A 22,794-nucleotide genomic window follows, 5' to 3' on the forward strand; every position below is an offset into this window, starting at 1 on the left:
ATAAAGGAGATTGTGGTTGACAACAAAGTGAGGATACACATTCTCCAAACCTGTACTTTGAGCCACTCCATTAATCATAGCAACATTTTCCCAAGCATGAGTTAACGTTGGATCCCTTAATTGGGATGTGTCAAAGTTATCCTGAGAACAGTCTAGTTCTGGCATGGGTGACTCTTCCCCAGACTCCTGGGGCCCTTCAGTGTCCCCAAGTAACACAGAGAGAGGGAACTGGTCAGGCTCAACTGGGGCCAGTCTTACAGCTGAAACTTCAGAACTTGAGTCCCCAATTTCTGGCAAACCAACCGGACATTCAGCTTCCAAAGTTAAGGAAGTCGGAGGTGGGAACTCGACCTTCCAGAGATCCCAAAACAAGGGAAAGTCACGTCCTAGTATAAGACTACGCATCAACGATTTGGATACTCCAACCTCATGGAATGTCACACCAAATTGGGTTTCAATTGGGACCACAGCGGTACAGTAGCTCTTTGCGTCGCCATGTATGCACAAAACACCAATGCACCGTTTTTCCATCTGGTCCGGTGTTACCAGATCTGAATGTACAAGCGTGACCAGGCTCCCAGAATCCAGTAAGGCCTGGACACTCCTTCCACCAATTTTGACCAGCGCCATGTGAGCCACAGCAGATGTCAGACATGCTGGGTGGACAAAGAAGGATAAGCGCCGTGCTGCTTCACACTCCATAGGTTCTGTGACTGTAGGACACTTGGCAGCTACATGCCCCCAGGTTTGACACCGCCAGCATTGGATATTGGAGCCTGGTATAGTATCTTTCAAAGACCTGGCATCCATATTGGTCTTCACCCATGGTTTAGAACCACCAGGAGGACTTGAAGCTGATGTGCCTCTTCCTGGCCCTGCTGGCAGACGCCGCTTTGTAGGTAAGTTCTCTGGAGGTGACACACCTGCCAAAAACCCTTCTGCGGCGAGGTAGCGTTCCACCATCTCGACCAACTCATCTGCGGACTTTGGATCAGCATGACTAACCCACTTTCTTAATTCATGCGGCAGAGCTGTCAAGAACCGATCCATTGTGACTCTTTCTACAATCTGGGGTGCAGTGAGTGTCTCAGGTTGTAACCATTTCCGCACGAGATAAATCAGATCATGCATCTGTGACCTGGGAGACTTATTGGGCCGGTAATTCCAACGGTGCACTCGTTGGGCCCGCACAGCTGGAGTGACACCCAAACGGCGGAGAATTTCTAACTTCAATTTCTCATAGTCCTGAGCATCCTCAGTGGACAAATCAAAATATGCTTTCTGAGAATCGCCCGTTAGAAATGGAGCAACCAACCCTGCCCACTGGGTCTTAGACCACGCCTCTCGTTCTGCTGTACGCTCAAATGTATTCAGAAATGCTTCCACATCATCATGTGGGGTCATCTTTTGGAGAAAATGGCTTGCTTTAACCAACCCACTGTTAGCAGTGGCAATGCCAGATTGTTCCTGGCGCAAGTTCAGCTGCTGCAGAACCTCTGCAAGGGTTTCTCTATCTTTCCTGGCAGCTTCAGCTTGCATTTGCCTGTCTCTCTCTGCTGCCTCAGCCAGGGCTGTTACCTGAGCACTCAACAGACGTACAATTTCCTGCTGCACCTCCTGGTGGGCAGCCTGCTGTGCAGCCAGCGCCTCCTGCTGGGCAGACTGCTGTGCATTAGTCTCTCGCTGAAGTACATTTGCTTCTTGCTGGGCTGCACTAAGTTGAGCCAAGCGTAACACGAGATCTTCCATCGTTTTTCCAAACCGCAGACGTGAAGCAACGCAATCAAACTTGCTAAGTGAATTGCACCTGGCAGGGAATCAACATGCCCGCATCGCTCCACCAATTGTGACTGGTTACACACTCTTGCAGGGGTCAGTCGTGCAGAAATAGGAGTGCAGACAAGTTTGTGTCATAAAGCTGTTCAGCCGCTCAGGCTTTATTTGTAAGTTGCTCAAAATAACAAACAAAACGAAAATAAATCATAGCCGTCTGGCTCCTGCCTACCTCACTCAGTGGCCCTTTCTATACTAGCAACACAAATATAATGATCACAGTCACTGGCAAAAACAGAGCAACTTACAGTTTCATGGTTTTCAGGGGATTTGCAAATCACTCATAGAGCTCCTTTCCTTCCAGCTTTCAGGCATCCTGCATATAGCAAGAGAGCTCTGTGTCAGGCCCACTGACCTAAATACTCCACCTGTGTGATCAGCACACAGACAGGTAAAACCCCAAACATTCCTGGAGTCTTTTAACACATGAAGTGCCGGAATCCTGGTGCAATGTATACACCATCCAGCACTTTCTCTGCTAAACATTGTGACACCCTGTCACACAATATATAATTTAAGTAAATATTGACCTTTTACATCTCTTGCCTTGAACCACCATTTCGTGATGGTCTCTGTGCTGCCTCAGAGATCAGCTGACCAGAAATACTGTAACACCCAGGAAAAAAAGTGTGTCAGTATCACTTTAATGGGACTGCACTAGGCAAATCCATTATGGAAAAGGACCCTGGAGTCCTTGTAGATGATAAACTTGGCTGTAGAAATCAATGCCAGCCAGTCAGCAGCATCAAGGGCAAATAAGGTCTTGAGCTGTATTAAAAGGGGCATATATTCACAGGATGAGGGGGTCATTCTTCCACTTTATAGAGCCCTGGTAAGGCCCCATCTAGAATATGTTATACAGTTTTGGTCTCCACTGCTCAAACAGGACATTATTAAATTAAAGAGGATCCAGAGAAGGGCAACTAAGCTGGTAAAAGGTATGGAAAATCTTAGCCATGAGGAAACACTGGCCAAATTGGGAATGTTCACACTGGAGTAGAGGCTATTAAGGGGGGATATGATAACTATGTATAAATATATATAAGGGGATCATATAATAATCTCTCTAATGCTTTATTTATCAGTAGGTCTTTCCAGCTGACACAAGGTCACCCATTCCAATTAGAAGAAAAAAGGTTCAGCCTAAATATTCGGAAGGGTTTTTTTACAGTGAGAGCTGTGAAGATGTGGAATTCTCTCCCTGAATCAGTTGTACAGGTTGATACATTAGATAGCTTTAAAAATAAGTTGGATGGCTTTTTTTTAGCAAGGGAGGGAAAACAGGGTTATGGAAGATAGCTCACAGTACAAGTTGATCCAGGGACTAGTCTGATGCCATTTTGTCAGGAAGGAATTTTTTCCCTCTCTGAGGCAAATTGGAGAGTCTTCCGAAGGTGTTCTTTGCCTTCCTCTGGATCAACTAGCAGTTAGGCAGGTTAAAATAGAGTTCAAAGGTTGAACTTGATGGACGTGTGTCTTTTTTCAACCTAACTTACTATGTTACTATGCAGTGATTTAATTTTAAAGGTGCCATTAAGTTCATGGGAGTTCTTGGATCATAGGTAAAATATTGCCCTACCAAATCTTTATTTCTCATTTGTTTTCCTTGTTAAATTTCCTTGGTTTATGAAGCTTGAATAAATTCAAACAGGAAAGATCTTAGACCTTAGCGACTGCCAAAAATCCAGTGGTCTCTGGGAACGTGACAGTTGAACTAAAAGACCTTTGAGGTATGTGAAGCTGTTGGAAAGAATTGCTCTGCAGAGGGTCCTATGACGCCACTGCTGGATATGAACACAGTTTCCAATGTGTCTGTATAATAGAAGAGGCAAAGGGCAAGTAAGGTAGTGGCCAGTCGTCATTATATCAAGTTAAATCAGCAACATTTTCTCCTTGGGGAACAAGCATTTATAGATTGTCATCCTATTAGTAAATGAGAGAACCAGTAGAATTTTATTTATATAGAACAATATAATTTTCCTGTAGTGAATAAACACTACAAAAACTTCTAGTTGCACCCCCATCCTAATGTTTGTAAATCTGCAGCAATTTAGTTACTGTACCTTCATATATTTGTATTAAATTGGCAGATGTTTAAATACTGAATAAGAAACATGTATGTAAAGTTGAAAACAAACCCTTAAAGAAGAAGAAAAGGCTGTATTTACGTGGTGGTGCCAAAAGTTAGGCACACCCAAGTGATTTAATATACTTACATCACACCCTGGGCTGTTACTCCTATCAGCAGAAAACTGCACCGGCCCCTGGTTCTTCCAGCGAACGATTGGTTTCCTTCTTCTTCTTTTTTTTGCGCTTGTGCAGATGCGCTGTAGCATGGAAAGCCAAACTTTAAAGAAGAAGTCAGCTTTTTTGTTCTACTGCACACGCATCTGCCCCAGAAGATTTCAGAGAAAGAAGAAGAAGGAAGCAGATCACTTTGTGGTGCTCACTGGAATAACCCCCAGACTGTTGCAGTTTTCTGCTGATAGGAGCACCTGCCCAGGGTGTCAGATAAGTAAATACAATCAATTGGGGGTGGCTAACTTTTAGCACCCCCAAGTAAATAGGCCCTTCCTTCTCTATTTCTCATCATACGTCAAATACAATTCAGACATTTTGGTTCTGCATTCAGCCCTAAATGCAATATAGAATTTACCAATAACACAGTGATTTTTATTTGTGTGGGTTTATATTTGTCTGTGTAAAGAATGCTTGGGGCCTGGGGTTCTCTGGGTAAAGAATATTTACCGGATTCAGGTTACTATGCATTGAGACTACTGAAAACATTCTATTTGCCATTTCTATTTGGTGTTGTTGTGGCAGCATGTGTTCAGTTTCAAATACCATTCTGCATTAAACAGAAATATAGTCATGAAATACTGTAAGTAAAGCCAATGCAAGAAGTATCAATGTTATGTGAAATTTTAGCAAAAATACTAATTGCGTGTAAATATTAATGCAACGGAACTTTTTCAAATATAACATTTTTCATCAGTATTTTTCTTGAAAGAACAGGCAAAGTGAACCAAACCAGGGGTGGCAATCTGTTCCCACTAGTGAACACAGTCACTTACTTATTATACTTCGTCTGAACTCCTCTTCTGTAAAAACACACCAGACTTCGGAACTTCTCCTCTAAATGCCATGCCAAGATCTTCATTGATTTCTCAGTATAGTAATAGTATAGTATTTCCATTGTTAATAGCAGCATGATGCTTAGAGGTACTCCAGGCTGGTGTGTAACAAGTACTCCCCAGTTAGGTTCACTTCTCTCTCCTTTAAGGGGAAGAGTTATGTTAGAATGTTATATTATGTTACCAGTAGGTTTTTCCAGCTGACACAAGGTCACCCACTCCGATTAAAAGAAAAGAGGTTCCGCCTAAATATTCAGAAGGGGTTTTTTACAGTGACAGCTGTGAAGATGTGGAATTCTCTCCCTAAATCAGTTGTATAGGCTGATACATTAGATAGCTTTAAGAAGGGGTTAGAGGGCTTTATAGCAAGTGAGGGAATACAGGGTTTTGGAAGATAGCTCAGAGTACAAGTTGATCCAGGGACTAGTCCGATTTTGTAGTCAGGAAGGATATTGTTTCCCTCTCTGAGGCAAATTGGAGAGGCTTCAGATGGGGTTTTTTTTGCCTTCCTCTGGATCAACTAGCAGTTAGGCAGGTTAAAATAGAGTTCAAAGGTTGAACTTGTTGGACGTGTGTCTTTTTTCACCCTAACTTACTATGTATGTTACTATGTACTGTATATGCATTGCTATGAGGCAAAATGTGCAGGAGTGTCAAATAGCATCCCAGTGTAAAATATAAGAGCCAAATTTCAATTTTTCTAGTACTGGCGACATGGCCACCACTTTCCCATTCGAATGCAAGAAAGATAAGCGTCGGTGGGGCAGCATCAGGGCTGCTGTGTATTTACTGTATGTATGTCAAGTCAAATGGCTTCTTTATACTGTTTCCTTTAAACGTCAGTTCAATGTTTCTAAGATTTATGGTATAAATTTTTGGAAAGTCTTTTGGCAGCAGCATGTAAAATTTCTTCCTGTCAAAACTAAAATTGTTTGCTGTAATAGTTAGAAAATTGTTATTTGATTCCTACAATATTCAGCATTGCCTCTTAAGCAGGATAGAAAGATTTTTAGTACAATATACAAAAAGAAAAATGCTTGCACATTGTTTCCATTACTTTAAAAATGGAATTTAAAGATTATAGTCTGGGAAAGGAAGATTGTGGTTTTTAAATGCATGATATGCAGCAGATAAACAGTAAAATATTCAAGCAAAGACAGCTGTATCAGTTATAAATTACTATTATCATCTTAGAGAATTCAAAAGAGCTTTGAGGGAAATAAACAAAGCCCTAAAAACACTCAGGTGTGGATTAACTGAAAGGGTCAAAGCTCACAGAGGCATCTTTATCCTCTGTTTAAAGTGCTACTAACACATTTGACACATCATCCTCTGGGCTGGGTCCTGTATTTGACATGTTTTTTTCTGAAACACCCTATCTTCAAAATGTCTGTCCCAACTCAGGAAGGAGCTATTACAAATGCATGAAATTACATTTCTAGTGCTACTTAATGCGTTGTCTAGATGATCAGGGAGCAATCTTTGCAAAGATAGGAGTATTTTGGAAATAGTGTTTGATCACCAGGGAATCTGATCCTGCAGTTGACATACAGTTGACTAAGGTGAGTGCCAGTATCCCTGAATGGTCACATTTATTTTTTTCAGTTTGCTAATATCCTGGTTATGGGGACTCCAGAGTAATATGCAAGTGGTCTATTTATAGGGGGAAAGGAGAAGGAATGTCTATGTGCCTGCCCAGACCCCACTTATGAATACAGTGATGCAGACTGTATGCAGCTCTGTATTCATTCAGAAAGCACAGATTTTGTGGCATTCTGGAACACAAGGACCTGTGCTTCTGGGTGCTCAAATATGGGGGGGGTACAAAGTGCTAAAACATGGTGACTTGTACATGTTTTTATACTTTTTATACACAAACTTACATTTATTTGTATTGAGGCATAATGCTGCTGTAGCATTCCACATACACCACTATCTCTTCCCATTCTTTCCCTGCTTACCTAGTGTAACCCACATCCATATCTCTGTCTGTAGTAATGCCTTAGCATAGGATGTCTCCCTAGTGTCTTTCTGGCACTTGGGGAACCTAATCTATTTAGGTAAATAAAATGGATTGCTTGGTATTTACTGATGCCCCTTCCAAAGCAGTTGCCCTCTTTAGCCCTAGTGTTTGTTAGGGTTGGTAAAAACAGAGGAGGATCTTTGTGGCAGAACAACAGGAGTATGGCCAATGTTCCCTCTAATTTCTTGTTGGTTTAGTACATAAAATGTAATTTATGAATATAGTTTTTAAAACGTGTGCACACAGAGAGGTGGGTGATCTTATTAGATCCAGTAATAAAAGAGCACTAAGATGTGCACTCTTGTGTCCAGGGATCAGTAAATGACCCCTGAAACCTCTAAGGAATGAAAACTATAAAAGTTTCATATTTGGATAAATATATGAACAAATAAATAAACAAGATACACCATACAAATTTCATATTAGACGGTCCTTATTTTTAAGCACTTCAAAACTTTCTGTATACTCAATAATTTGCTTTCTGGCACTGGCAATGCTTCCAACTTCCTTGCTCTATTTCAGAGCGCTTCAAAGCTTTTCAGTAGTAGTAACCAAAGGTGTGGACTAATAGAGCCCACACTCCGGTTGGGGGTAAAAATTGCTCCCAGCCGGTGCTAGGACACCCACACTAGGAGGGAGTGACATCATGTGCATAATGAGCAAGTTGTGGCATTTGCCCTAACATGGCTGCTCGCACTGGGAGCTCCCTCCCGGTGTGGGTGACCTAGAGCCGGTGGGGGCAATTTTTTAAAAAAACTACTGTTAGCCAAGAGGTGCCCTTTAACCTCAACCATGTGATGCAGTCCTTTTACCTCAATAGGTCCAATATTACTCCATCCTGGCATTTTGATGCCTTTCTCTGCTCTTTTCTCTTGTTTTCCAGGATAGCGTCATTCTCTCTCTCTTGCAATTTGATGCCTTAATATGCTCTTGTTTTCCAGGATAAATACAGGGTGTAGGAAGTATTTGCTTCCAAAGTTGTGAAATATTGCCAGAGAAAAACTAGCATCAACATATGAATCAATCAAAACATTTTTATTGGCCTATCATTTACTTTAAGCACACTTTTTACTAGAATCTCCATAGGTGTCAGATAATCATTGACAGTTAGATCCAACTGAGTAGAAGATGTATTAGAGTTCACTCAATTAAAATCATTAAAATCACCAGAAATCCTGTCTCTCTACATGCAGAATTTGTGCCAAATTATGTCTAATTGAATGTGGTACCCCCTTGTGGTTTTGGATGGGGTTTCATTGTGTAACTAGAAATTAGACCATACACAAAGGTTTCACCTTTTTATTATCCTATTTACAGTATATAGCATAATAAAATTCCACAGCACTTTACAGGTATGAAAAATCAATGAGGGGAATGTAATAAAAGTCACAAAAAGGAAAACAACTTGCACCAATAAGAATAAAAACTTGCATTTCACAATGTAATATACTTACTTAAACTGTTATTGCATTGCGAATGTTGAAGAAGTGCTTGAAGGTGTTGTAATCTTTTGGAGCAAACAACCTTTTCAGTAAGAAGTTTTATTACATTCACGGTTCACTGGTGTAAACTATAATGTTTGCATTCTTCCTTCCACTGAAGAGTTCTGGGGTTTTTGCATTGTGAATAGTTGTTCAGTTACCAACTTTTATTATATTCCCCCATAAACATTTTATCAGGAGCCAATTGCTAATATCTAGTTGTATAACACCTACTTATGAACATCATTCAGATCACATATATACATGTTATAGCTTTATCATGATCCACTAAACCTTGTGGTTCTGGAGTGGGAGGAAACTGCAGTACCTAGCGCTTAACCTAGAGCTATACAAACTTCAAACAGGTAGTGCCCTAAAATTATTTAATCAAATACTGTATTAAGAGGAAGCTACCATGTTTATAATCAGTTGTGACTGTCAAAGAGGTACGGTACAGTAACAGCCAAAACATAGGAAACCTCCAAGCAAATGAGGGTTGTCTAGTATTGGGGTTATGTAATAAAAGTCACTAAGTTTGCCCAGGGGCAGTAACCCATAGCAACCAATCAACAGGAACCATTTACTGGTCACCTGTTTAAAAGCAAACATCTTATTGGTTGCTGTGGGTTACTGCTCCTAGGCAAACATAGAGCCATTTATTACATATAGGAGTTTATCTCTAAGTTGCTTGGAAATGAACATTAGTGAACAACTAATTGCATGCTGGGGTCCTCTAGTGACCAAATAGAGGTATAGCCACAAAATCTCCAAAAAATCCTACAGCCATGCTGTTTGTAATAAAAATCATTTTTATTAAACCATATTTAAAATATCAAATAATCCCCATATGGAGCCTAATTGTCTAGTATTCTGACTTGTTTTGATATGTGTTCTTTCTGACCAAATGGGATAATTATTTACTTACGTGTGTCTAGAAAACAAGAAAGCTACAAGATTTATATGTGTGTCATTGTGTACTGTGAGCAAATTAAGTTGAGTCTGTGTCAGTTTTTGCCATAGACTACTGAATTTACTGATGTTATATTGAGGAACATGTTTACGGGAAAAGCAGAATCATCCACTCCTTTGCATCTATGAACACCTTCAGCCTTTGCAGTTATCTTTAGGATGTATATAGTATGTGGGTGCCACGTGTAAAATGAATGCTATAGGTTCAATGCAACCTTATTCTTCTACACTTTATTCTGCATGTTTCTATTTATACAATCCTTGCCCCACATTTACAAATTACTTATTGTCTTCTGACAGCTGTATGTATGCACAGTTCTTGCAAGCCATTGGACATTACAATGGATTCCCTCTAAAGCAGTAGCTACCATACCATGGCTTCCCAAAGCATTCACAAAGGGTTTATAAAGGCCAGTTAGAGTAAGTTTGTGATACGTCTATTTGCATTCTAGACTGTCATGGAAGCCTAGATGAAACATTAGTTAAGGTTAGTTCTGGTGTATACTTATTTTCTATTTCAGATATTTTGGAACTATGGCTGAAAGATCAGAACAACATTTGTTTTGAGCTGGCAAAGTGGGCAAATCACAGACCAAAAACCAGCTGTTCAAAACTACAGCATACAGCTACGTTTAAAGAGCCCACCAAAGTGTGAAATTGGTGCTTTGCTATAAAGATAGTAGAGGGAATTGGAGCTTACAGAATCTGACCTGCTAGAGTCCGACAGAATGATTGAATACTTATATTTTGGAGAATATTTATTATTAATGCGTAAAATGAGAGGGAACATAAGACACTCTTTTATATTAATTTCTCTGTGTTTTTTTAAAGACCTATCATAATGCATTTACGTCATTGGGAAGTAGTGCAAAGAAGTTTAAAATGCTGCAAAAAAATACATTTTTTTTACACCATATACTTGTACTTGACTTCACGTTTGCATAAAATCATAACACAACTTTATAAGTACACATTCATTAACATGATGTACCACTGCATTAACGTGGCGATATATATTGTGTTCTGGCAAAAAAAATTATACACAGATTTAGAAATATCTGAAAATGTTCAGAAGGCAATGTGCATTTATGTTGACCTGGGGCTCTGAAACTTGGCAGCCATCCTCACTGCATTTTAGCAATGTTTATGCAAATGATTTGTTGAATATCAATAAATAAGTAGGATTCAAACCAGACAGTCCCAGGCACGTGTAGTACAGTAAGATCCAAAACATTCATTGTGTTGCATGACCTGAAATTTGAAGTCTACCACCTGTAAGTGTAACAGTACACAAGCTTTTGCCTGCGGAGGCCATTACACCTCTGTGCCGTACTTACAACTGATTCCCCTTCATTATAATGGGAAAGAACAAGTCAAGAAAATTCATAAAGGGAAATCAAAATCACCACATGTGATGTTACCTGGTGTCTTTGAGATGGAATTTATTTTGGCTAATTATTATTTTTAATACACTTCTTGTTACAGACTTTTACAACTTTTTAAATGATAAATAACAGAGCAACTTTTGGCCACATGGTGGCAATATAGCTCTAGACTCTCTTCTATCTAAGAATATTCAGTGTATTGTTTATTTTTCAATTATTCTGATTTCTTCTGCAAGCTTCTATGAAAATGATGCAAAAAGTTCAATTTTGTATGCGCTTCCTTTACAAATAAATTGTACCAATTTTGCGTTTCCCTTCACTTCCCAAGCGGCTTGATTGTCTGTTCTGTTGTGCAGAATTCTGTGTACTAAGTCCACGATCCTTATATCCAACGGCTGTCTCTTAGCTTAGAAGACATAAGAAAGACATAAAGGCACACCAATGTGCGTTATCGTGATAACGGCACCAGATCCCTGCTTTGTTTGTACTTACAGGATCTCCCGGACATGATCGCAAGTTAGAATATACTCGTAGTGCAATACACGATCGATCGGACACGATCACAAGTTAGAATATACTCGTAGTGCGATACAGCTACTGTATTGCACTACAAGTATATTCTAAAGGTGGCCCTAGGGCCCAACGATCCGATCCTAACGAATGGTAACGGGCGGTCGGATCACAGGACCGCATCAACAAACAGATGCGGCCGCGATCCTATGGGATTTTTAGTCCCATCCGATCGAGATCTGGCCGACTTTCGGCCAGATCTCGATCGGGGAAGCCCGTCGGGGGGCCCCATACACGGGCCCATAAGCTGCCGACTCGGTCTGTCGGCAGCTTTTATCAGCCCGTGTATGGCCACTTTAACTTGCAATCGTGTCCGGGAGATCCTGTAAGTACAAACCACGCAGGGATCTGGTGCCGTCACGATAACGCACATCGGTGTGCCTTTATGTCTTTCTCGTGTTTTCTAAGCTAAGAGACAGCCATTGGATATAAGGATCGTGGACTTAGTACACATTTTCCGGATTTCTGCACAACATAAAGACAATCGAGCCGCTTGGGATGTGCAGGGAAACGCAAAATTGGTGCAATTTATTTGCAAAGGAAGCGCATACAAAATCTAATTTTTTGCAATTTTTAGGGGTGGAATCCCTCTGTATATGCGCATCCAGTGTGATATATCTGTGCAAGGTGTATACTGTTTCTTCTATATGAAAATGATGCATTTAAGAAGCTAATAGCTACTGAATAGTCTTAAGGCCTTACGGTCTGTATTATGAGCTAAAAGCAACCAAATTCGAAAACTGGTGTAGAAATGTCTTTATAGGGATGTGTAAATGTCATATGCATTCATATATGCACTTACTATGTGTTCTTCATTTACATTGTTATTTCTTATACTTTTTTATGCTAGTGGCACATGAGCCATGAAAATGTGGCCTTTTTATAAGAAATTGCTTAGCTATCATTTAACTAATGCAGCCTGTAAATAATCACAGTAAATAATCAATAGACTCAATTATAAATAACTTAATTATAATAATATTATATTACATATATTATTATTTATATATAATTTATATATATTATTTATATAGTATACATACAAAATACAGTATATGTATCATTAATATATTTGATATATTTTTGATTTTTACTTCATTTCCTAATTACTAAGCTAAAATACAGAAAATTGTTTCCATTAAATTGGTCTTACTTTTTTTTTTCCACAGAAAATTGTGGGACGTTTTTTCCGGCTGTGAAAAAAGATCCAAGCAAATATTTAAAGCCTTGTTCGGATGCAGTGAAACACTGGTTAAGGGACCTCAAGAACTCTGGGAAAACTCTACTATTAATCACTAGTTCACACAGTGACTACTGCCTCCTGCTGTGTGAACATATTTTAGGGTAAATATACTGTATATGTAAATATAAAGATACTGTTATATGTATTTAATACTATGAATGATTTCTACAAATCACAAAAACTCTTTGGCACCCTGACCCATATTTCCAGGTCTACCTTTTACCAACTTTGCCTCAGTATCTCCATTTTTGCTTTAATGAGGTTTTATTAAAGACTAAACAACATTTCTGACTGGAGTAGTTTTTTTTTGTCTTTGTTATTGAAGGAGAAAGAATTTTTTTGTATGGCATTCCTGTTCAAGTTACCAATCTCTCTTCGCCTGGCCAGGTAGCCTTCTTTTCTCCAGTATGTTTAGTTGCAGCAGTTGCAGGTTATAACAAAAATAATCAAACAGCAGTACACAGCTCAGAGAGCAGGTATAAAAATGGTACCATAGCACCAGGGCTAGTCAGGAGGCTACACGTGAGACAGTTTTACACAGCTTCCTGATCATAGTGAAGAACACCAGAAGTGTAACAGGTGCTAGATAAGAGAAACTAAGGTGACGATGGGCAGGCAGGTTCTGTATAAAGGGAGCAGTTACAGGACTTCTTTGACTATATTTTTTTTCATATATTAAGGTACTCACGAGGGTTTATTTCTCAATTTATGCCAAAGATCACTAGGATAACAAAGTGCATATTCCAGTAATTAAACTTACATTACATGTAATACCTTGATTTAAAAGAGTGAAGGGATGATCAGTGATTAGTGATGGGCGAATTTCTCCCGTTTTCTATAGACGAAAAATTTGTGCGAAATTTGTGAAACGTGAACTTTATTGCCGGCGCATAATGTACGCCGATGACAATTCCGACGCCAGCAACAATTTGACGTGCATTAAAGTTAATGGGTGCTTGTAATTGTCACTGGCGTTGGAATTGTCGCCAGAGTCAAAACATTTTCACTGCAATTTCGCTAATTTATTTGCCAGCGGTGAAGCATAGAAATTCGATGTGAATTCACGCCTGACTTATAAACTCGCCCATCACTATTAGTGATATTTAGAGATAATTTGCATTATTAACTTTAATACACTGAAGTCGCCAGGGAAAAGATAGTTGGTTAGAAAAAGCCATCTCTTATTTGATCAGCTACTGGAAAGGGAATTTTCTTTTCTGTTAGAGTTCAGACTGATGTGCTGCTGACTGATAGGCCTATTTAATGCATCACAGTGTACATGGTTAATAATTTTTCTTTTCTTTGCCACACTAACTCTATCAGGCAGCCTTTTTCATCTACAGAGACCCCGTTTTTATTCACTGTGCATTTCTGAAATAAAAACCAAACTAGATATAATTATGTATATTATAAATCTGTTGCATTACACTTATACAAATACATATATGTAAATCAATCTGTAATGCTGCAATTGCTTTGCATGTGTCTCTTCACAGCCTATTTCATCCTTCAAGCACTTTCTAGATCAATAAATATTTTAATTGAAATTGATCTGGTTTTTCTTTTTGGTTTTCCAGGAAGAATTTTGAAGAGCTGTTTGATATCATAATAACCAATGCCCTAAAACCTGGTTTCTTCTCTCTTATTCCACAACAAAGACCCTTTTGGGCTCTTGGTAAGAATAATTGTAAATTTTGTTTCTTAACTAGGCTTTTGTTTTACTTTTAATTGTCTACCATTTATATGTATATGTGTGTGTGTATATATATTTATTTATATAGCACTATTTGTGTTGAGACACAGGAGAAACAGGGCCCCAAGTCCACAGAGCTTACAATGAATTTACAAATGGGGAGGTCCATTTATTGTGTTTGGGGCGTTGGCCCATAAGATTTGAAACATATTTTCTTCTACACGGATAGGATAAGGGCACGAATGGCTGTTTTAGTAGCCATATAAGAAAAAGACAGATTGTTGCTATTCTGCTTATTCTGGCATAACCTGTAGCTCAATCTCAATCTCAATCTCACGTGAGCCTGCACCTTTTTTTAGTTGCTTTTGAGCCCCTCAATAAAACATGTATTATTAAAAAAATTAAAAAGAAAAAATATACATAATAGTTTAAAAATATATAATAGTTTAATGGTCCTTTCTGTAGGGGTTACCTGTAAACTCCTAACAGGTAATCAATATTTATAGAGATACAAGGCATTTAGAAATAATAGAAAAATCTCTATTTATTCTCACATAATTCACACATAACAACCAAATGTGCGTAGACCCTCCCAGAAAAAAAAAGGTGGGGGTCTTCACGAGAGGAACAGAAAAAAAATGCTGCCTGACTTCAGGTAAGATTTTTCTTATACTGTATTTCTGATTGCACTTGAGTCTTTATAAATAAGTCTACATTTTAATTTTTGCCTGACTGAAAACTGCTGAATTTCAGAGCTTCTGACAGGTTGAATAGATTGTAAACTAAATATATCCTGTTAATACAGCTGCAAGGTAATATAACTTTACCAAATTCCTTTTGTGTTTTTGCAAAACCAAATGTATTGGCATCTTGAATGCAAATGTGTATATAAGTTCCAAATCAACATGCTCATGCCGGTCCTGAACACTTGTGAAAGAAAGGAGTTTGGTCCCTGAAATATTGTGTGTAGATCAGTGATCCCCAATCAGTAGATCGTGAGCAACATGTTGCTCTCCAACCCCTTGGATGTTGCTCCCGGTGGCCTCAAAAGAGGTGCTTGTTTTTGAATTTTTGGCTTGGAGGCAAGTTTTAGTTGTATAAAAACCAGGTGTACTGCCAAACATAGCCTCAATGTAGGTTGGCAATCCACATAGGGGCTACTAAATGGCCAATCACAGCCCATTTTTGGCACCCCATGAACAATTTTCATGCTAGTGTTGCTCCCCAACTCCTTTTACTTCTGAATGTTGCTCACGGGTTCAAAAGGTTGGGGATACCTGGTGTAGATCATAATAGCGCTATACTGTAATAAAAAGCACATACGCTTTTTGAAAGAGCCATCTGACGTCTTTGTTTTGCAAATGTATGAGCAGTTAGCCAGAAGAGTATTCTATTGAAGCACCAAATACGTGATAAAAAGTTCAAAGTTTAGAATTTGTACAGTATATGGCCTTGGAGGCAGATCTGCTAGTGTAGAAGGATATTTTAGCAGATAAACGAATGGGTTAAGTTTAAAATAATGTCACATATTTTGGAATGATTATTCCAGTTTGTTATTTTTAAAGTAGTATCACTTTCCTTGGTATTGCCCTGTTTGTGCTTACATCTGCTGGATAGTTTATCAGATGACCTCAGTTCCACAGAAAAGCTATACCACTTCATAAATTCTTGCTGAAATTTAATCTGAAAGTATTCCAGGGAATGTCATTTATACACAGTGACTAAGTATATTTTGAACAAAAAAACCCAGCTGTTACCAAAGAATTCTTTCAACATCATTTCCTGTAGTTATTTTTGCTTCCAGTTTTCCATTTATAGTGTACATAGTACAGTGTAGTATAGTGTAATTTATTGGGCATATTTACCTTAACTTTTTATTGTTATGAAATAATGTACCATTAAATGAATAGAAACAACACCAACGAACTAATTAAATGAATAGAAGCAACACTATTTTATTTCTTATATCTATAAGATATTCTAGAATTGTCACTGCTTTATGCAGGCAATGAGCGAACATAGGGGAATTTGCCCATTTTCTATAAATATTCTCTACCATTGATTCATTTTGTGCGGGCCAAGGCCTCACTGATGTCAGATACTAGGCCATACCATTGGTATGTTTTCATCACACTTAATGCATGTACTGTATAGGAGGTGAAGAGGATTTTTGAACAGAATAATTAAAGATGGAAATACACAAGATAGGAGGCATTTTGGTTGGTGCATTGTTCCCTCAGTAAATTGCATCAATTGAAATATCACCATGATCTTAGTCTTGACTTTAAAATAGAGTATTATGGTATGGACCAGAAATGGAACACTTACCCGATATCATTAGAGGAGAGGTCAAAGCTGAAGGAACTGCTAATGGAAGACATCACATATATACTCTATGATTATAAAGGTATGGGACCTGTTGTCTAGAATGCTTGGGACTTGAGGTTTTCCAGATAAGCGGTTTTTCCTTAATTTGGATCTCTAATCCCATAAATCTATAAAATACCAAATAAACCCAAAAAGATTTTTTTTGGCCTCATATAAGTATTAATTATATCTTATTTAGGATTAAGTACAAGGTACTGTTTTATTATTACAGGGAAAAGGGGAAATCATTTTTTAAAATGTTGATTAAAATGAAGTATCTGGAAGGTGATCTTTCTGTAATTTGGAACTTTTTGGATAATGGATTTCCAGATAATTGAACCCATTATCATGAAACTAAATAAATGCACTTACATTACTGAAGGTTAAACAGCACAAACAATAAGAACTTTTCCTTTAATGTAATGGGGCAGCCCTAGCAGTGTTTATAAAAATGCAACAGGTCTGGTTAAAATGTTACTTGGACATATACATACGTAAAGAGATACTGACATCAGAAAATAACTTTTTTATTATCAATCATAACATTGTCTTTGAATGCTATTAATAATTTTACCATAAAAGTATTTGCCTGATGCTTTTACATTACCTTTCTTACTACTCTGTTCCTCTATGCAGGGACTGCCATAGGTTGGCAAAACAGTCAGGTTTAGGAACTTCAAGTAACAATTACTTACTATCAGGGCCGCCATTAGAAATCACGGGGCCCCTACCCACATTGGCACCCAAGCCCCGCCCCAGACCCGCCCACTCCACATCACATTTAAAAGATCACACAGACATCAGTGCTTAAAAAAAGTAACCCCCACACAAGTTATAAAAAGCTATTGATGGTCAGGGCCCCCTTATAAGTTAAAAAAAACATTGGCGCCAGGGCCGCCCATAACAGTTTTTTTAAAAAGCATTGGTGCCAGGGCCCCCCCTTACAAGTAAAAAAAATTGTGGCCCCAAAAAAAATATATTTTTTTAAAAAACATTGGCGCCAGGGTCCCCCTTACAAGTTAAAAAAATTGGGGCCCCAAAATTTTTTTTAAAAAAAATATTGGTGCCAGGGCCCCCCTTACAAGTTTGGGGCCCCAAAAAATATTTTTAAAAAAATACATTGGTGGCAGGGGCCTATAGAATATTAAAATAATACATTGGAGGCCAGGGGATTAAAAAAAACAAAAAACACAAATTGGTGTCCAGTGGAATTGAACTCAACTTTGCCCCCTTTCGTGACTTTGGGTCTTTTCGCCGCTTCAGGACTTCAATTCCGGCTGTTTTCGTGACTTCGGGTCTGTTCGCTGCTTCAGGACTTCAATTTTAACTGTTTTCATGACTTCGGGTCTTTTCGCCTTTTTGGGACTTCGGCTTTGGCTATTTACGTGGCTTCGGGTCTTTTCGCCGCTTCGGGAGTTTGGCTGTTCAGCTTTTCGCACTTCCGCATTTTAGGCTGTTCGGCTGTTTGGGATGGCCGCAAATCTTCGGCTCTGGCAAGGGTGGCCCGGCTCTTTCTAAACTGCAGCACTGCCGGGCCCCACTTCATGCCCGGGCCCGGGACACTTGTCCCACCTGTGCCCCCCTGATGGCGGCCCTGCTTACTATACATGAAAAACATTTAATGTGACCTATAGGTAACTTTTAATGTAGATTAATATTTTGAAAAGTGTCAGTATCACTTTAATACACAGACTTACTGATTTGAGCCATGGCTCTGGTACAAAATTGTGTGCACAGACCCTTATTTATTGCCCCTAAACACAAATACTGATAGTTTTTTTTTTTATTCTATCCCTACAATCTACCTATATGCCTTATCCTCAGTATGTAGCATTTGGAACTGGTCTACATAAGAAAACTCTGCAGTTCCTATGTGTGTAGAAATAAAATAATGTAAGTTAACTTTCAGATTAGTTTTCCATTTTTGTTGTCCAGTCTACATCAAATGTTATTTTATCCTCATTGACTATTTGTATTCTTTCTTATAGAAAATGATGAAGAAATCCATATGTTGCCATCACTGGAGAAACCTGGCTGGTACTCACAGGGCAACTGGATTCATCTCTCTGAACTTTTAAAGAAAATTACTGAAAAGAGTGAACCCAAGGTACTAAAATGAGCAGAATACTGTCGATATGGCATTTAGATGCACAGAATATAAACAGTGTTTACATTTCTCCTTGATATTCCATATTAAAAAGTACAAATGCACAAGTGACTAATCCAGCATTTGAATTTCAAAATTTTTTTGGTGTCAAAACTCACAAATCCAAAATTGAATACCCCAATTTGAATATGAGATTTATCACACCTCAACCATGGAAACAGTTCTAATTCGAGTATTCAACAACTAAAACCTGCTGAGTTCATTTACAAGTCAATGGCAGAGGTCCATGAACCATTTGAAAATGTTAATTGCCTTCCTGACATTTGAGTTTTTTTCAGGGGGAAAACTCAATTTGAATTTGATTTGAATTTTCGAGTCAGGACTTTTAGATAGAATATTAGACGTTCAATATTTTTCTTAAATAACCTCCCATTTGCGTGAGTGTAATGTTCTCGTTATCAGGAACCTTGAACAATGATGGCTACACTCACATGCACAGTGAATCCCTGTGGATTCCAGTGTTCACCAAAGCCCTTTTGGTGCCTGGGCTTTCTGCTGCGGAACCAGCAAGGAAAGTGCGTATAATAAAATGTCTAAAGATGAGGTACTGGCAGGATAGTTAAAGACGTGGTCAAAAAACAGGCAGTGGGTCAAGGCAGGTGGCAAGAATCGGAGTCAAAAGTCAGGCAGGAGTCAAAAACCAGGAATTCAAATCACAAACATAACAGAAAACTGAAACCAGCTTGGGCACAGACAAAATTGAGGACAGGCTTTTTAAAGAAGATTTGGCACCAATCTTCAAATACGGCGCCTCTTTGTGACGTCATGACGCTCAGCCTCATGATGTCAGTGTCATACAGGCGGAGAAACTGGAAGTGTACGCCTGTACACAAGCGTCTTACGGTGAGTATATTCAAATTTATTAGAGTAAAAAAAAAACGAAATTCGACCTTTGATAAATAACCCCTTTGGTGTTTGCTCTTGCTATCTTGTCCATATGTACTCAAAACAAATGTCAAGGGGTCACCTGCACAAAAATTATATTGCCTGTTGAATATCAAGGTTGCCTTATATGGCATAAAAGAAACCATTTTCTAATTTTGTGAGAGTGCCCACCATTTTGTATTAATCATTGGAATATCAAGTTTAGGACCAGATTAAAATCCTTGATTAACAAAATCTCAATTTTAAAATATATATTTAAGTATAAACAACATCCCCTCTGACAATGTACAGTTATCTGAGGCTATTATTGGATTGTACAGTAGGTTGAGGCAGGGAATACTTACCAACTATGTCAGCACTGTATGTAATTGTATTTTTTTTCTTTTATCCTGTTACATTTCTTATCGTGAATATCGTGAAGCCCTGCAAAGTGCATAGCATGGCAAACCGATTAATGATAATATAAAACATAGGCTTTCCGTTTGTCCAATTTTTATTTTCTAAAAGTACAGAACTGCTTTGTAAACAGAATGTAATTTTACTGTACTTTTATTTGGCTTCCAGGTTGTATATTTTGGAGACAGCATGCGTTCAGATATTTTCTCAGCCCATCACTATAGCAACTGGGAGACAGTCCTCATTTTTGAGGAGTTAGAAGGAGAAGAAGTTTATAAACCAAACATGACCGACTGGAGATCCTCCTTAAAAAAGAAAGGAAAATATGATGTAAGTGAAGCTTACAGCTGTTTCTTCTGTGAATCAACATCATATTTTCAAACAAACTATTTACTTTATGTTACTAAATAGCATGCAAGAAATAGCTTCTCAGGGTGACTGATGGTCATCACATTGCATCTAATACTTTATCCTACACCCTGGCTCTTCTTGCCATGCATAGATACTGAGGCCACTATTACTGATCCCATTTCTGCAACGTTTACTTTTTTGTCTTTCCTCCTCCAAACAGCAAATGTACAGGTACCTAAAATAACTGCTGGAGAATTCCCTGTGCAATTTGAAAAGTAATCATGTTTTTTTTACTATTCTTACAAAGAAGAAACATATTTTTTTTCAGGAAAGAAACGTTTCTTGATTCCATATAAGATCTTTAAACTTTTTAATTGCTACGGGTTTACGGGCTTCCTAAACAGATTTATTTATTTTTTTGATTTAATTAAAGTTGTTTCAAACATGCATGTTTCTTTTGCACACATTCAGAAACACACATGTTCCCTGAGTCTGACTGAAAGGGTAATGGGGAAAACTCAATACTTGGTAAATCATCCTTATAGTTTTAAAGCAAAATATGAAATAATGGTCAGATCGCTGTTTTAAATTTTTTTTAATTATTTGGATACAATGGAGTCTATGGGTGACAGCCTTTTACGTAATTCAAAACTTTCTGTATAATGGGTTTTTGGATACCGGATCCCATACCTGTACTGAATAGCACTGGTAAAAGTTTCTACTTTCCCATGTTTGTAAAATTACTAGACTTGGAGGTTCATTGCTAGTTTTCCCCCTTAGGACACCATTCATTTAGCATTTGTGCGTGTACTAAAAGCAGTGCATAGCATTCTTGGCCCATCAGCTACAAGGTGCACATACAGGCCCCTCAATTAATATGTGAGAATAATTTATGCATTTCTATGTATACTTGCGGAATCTAATAATTCTACCAAGTTGTGTGTTGTTTTTTTTTTAAATCTGGAAACACAGAATCAGTACACAATATCAAAAACATGGGGATCATATTTTGCGGACAACATGTCGGGCATACATGGCCTGCAGGATGTATCTTCTCTCACCTGGTGCTGCACAAGCATCAGAAACTACAGTACCATTGCAATCCCAAGTATAGCATCAATAGTAGGTAAGAGCACTATGCACCATTTCTGTTGATGGTATTTGTCATTATTTAGTAAGCAGGCTGTCTCATAAGCACACTGTCTTCCATTTAACTCTTTTCTGTTTCCCTGCACAAAAAAGTTATTTGGCACACTCATGGCTGAGCCACTCAGTGACTGGCAACATTGACAGGAGGTTCTCAAGTAGCTCTGTGGTTAGCGTTTGCCATGCAGTGCTAGGGTTATGAGTTTAATTCTGGCCTGAGCACTGTCTGCAAGGAGTTTGTATGTTTTTACTGTCTGGGTTCCTTGCAAACTCCAAAAACCTAGAGGTAGCTTAATTGACTCCTTATGATCATATACGTAGTGTATTATGTGAAAGTGATAGGGACTGGTGAGAATGATGAACGTGTGATGAATGTGTTGCACTACATAAATAAAGTTTAACAAATAAGTGGCTCAGTTATTTTCAGGAATTCTAGTTAGTATGCAGAATTTAAGAAAAAAAAGGGAAAAGAAAGCAAGACATGTGAAGGAGATGAAAAGTGCAGTGCCGGAACAAGGGAAAGGTAGAGATGAGAGAGCAGATATTAGTAAAATGTGTGTTTTTTAATTTAAAGAATAGGAAGAAAGTGGTGATACCCACTAGGCTGTATTTTGATGCCAACTATGTCTACAAAAAAATGAAGGGGCTGCTGTGCCTAGTGTATTTGTGTAGGTACAGTAAAGACCACATATAACATAGGGCACCAAAAATACGGGCTTTTTGCCATGGCTGGCTTTTAAAAAGCAAGTATGGTAGTTATTTTTTATTTAAAAAGAGAAGGAAAGGCATGTCATATATGGGGTGCCAAAAGTTTGTATTTACTTACCTGACACTCCAGGCCTGTGCTCCTATCAGCAACAAACGAATAGACGATGCGGCTAATGGCGCAGCTCACCCGTGACACGCCGGCTCCTGCTCAGCCGCAGCTCTCGTGATACATCGGCTCCTTCCAGCCGGCTTCACTCACACTTTAGTGGTATCGCTGCGGAGCGCCATTCAAAGCAACAACGGAGTCTGGCGTTTGAATATCAGATTTTCGGCTTTATTAAGCGCATTAAAATTGTAGAGGGGGGTTACATCTAACGCGTTTCGTGTCAGTAAACCTGACACTTCATCAGAGTGATTAGTGCATGCCTGTATAGGCGCTTAAA

General features: G+C 38.6%; 1 protein-coding gene across 6 annotated transcripts in view; it reads left to right on the forward strand.

Annotated features, from left to right (window-relative positions):
- Positions 1-22,794, forward strand: part of nt5dc1.S (5'-nucleotidase domain-containing protein 1-like) — a 150,526-nt gene that overhangs the window by 122,363 nt on the left and 5,369 nt on the right. For 4 of the 6 annotated variants that reach the window (XM_018265387.2, XM_041564592.1, XM_041564589.1 and 1 more), the window contains exons 8-12: positions 12,565-12,739; positions 14,216-14,313; positions 18,687-18,805; positions 20,315-20,476; positions 21,434-21,623. In XM_018265387.2, the coding sequence (XP_018120876.2) occupies positions 12,565-12,739; positions 14,216-14,313; positions 18,687-18,805; positions 20,315-20,476; positions 21,434-21,623 (744 nt within the window). The remainder of the gene's footprint in view (positions 1-12,564; positions 12,740-14,215; positions 14,314-18,686; positions 18,806-20,314; positions 20,477-21,433; positions 21,624-22,794) is intronic. The other 2 variants (XM_041564593.1, XM_041564594.1) reach the window with 2 other exon arrangements.

This window comes from Xenopus laevis, chromosome 5S (genome assembly GCF_017654675.1).
Source record: "Xenopus laevis strain J_2021 chromosome 5S, Xenopus_laevis_v10.1, whole genome shotgun sequence".
NCBI lineage: Eukaryota > Metazoa > Chordata > Amphibia > Anura > Pipidae > Xenopus > Xenopus laevis.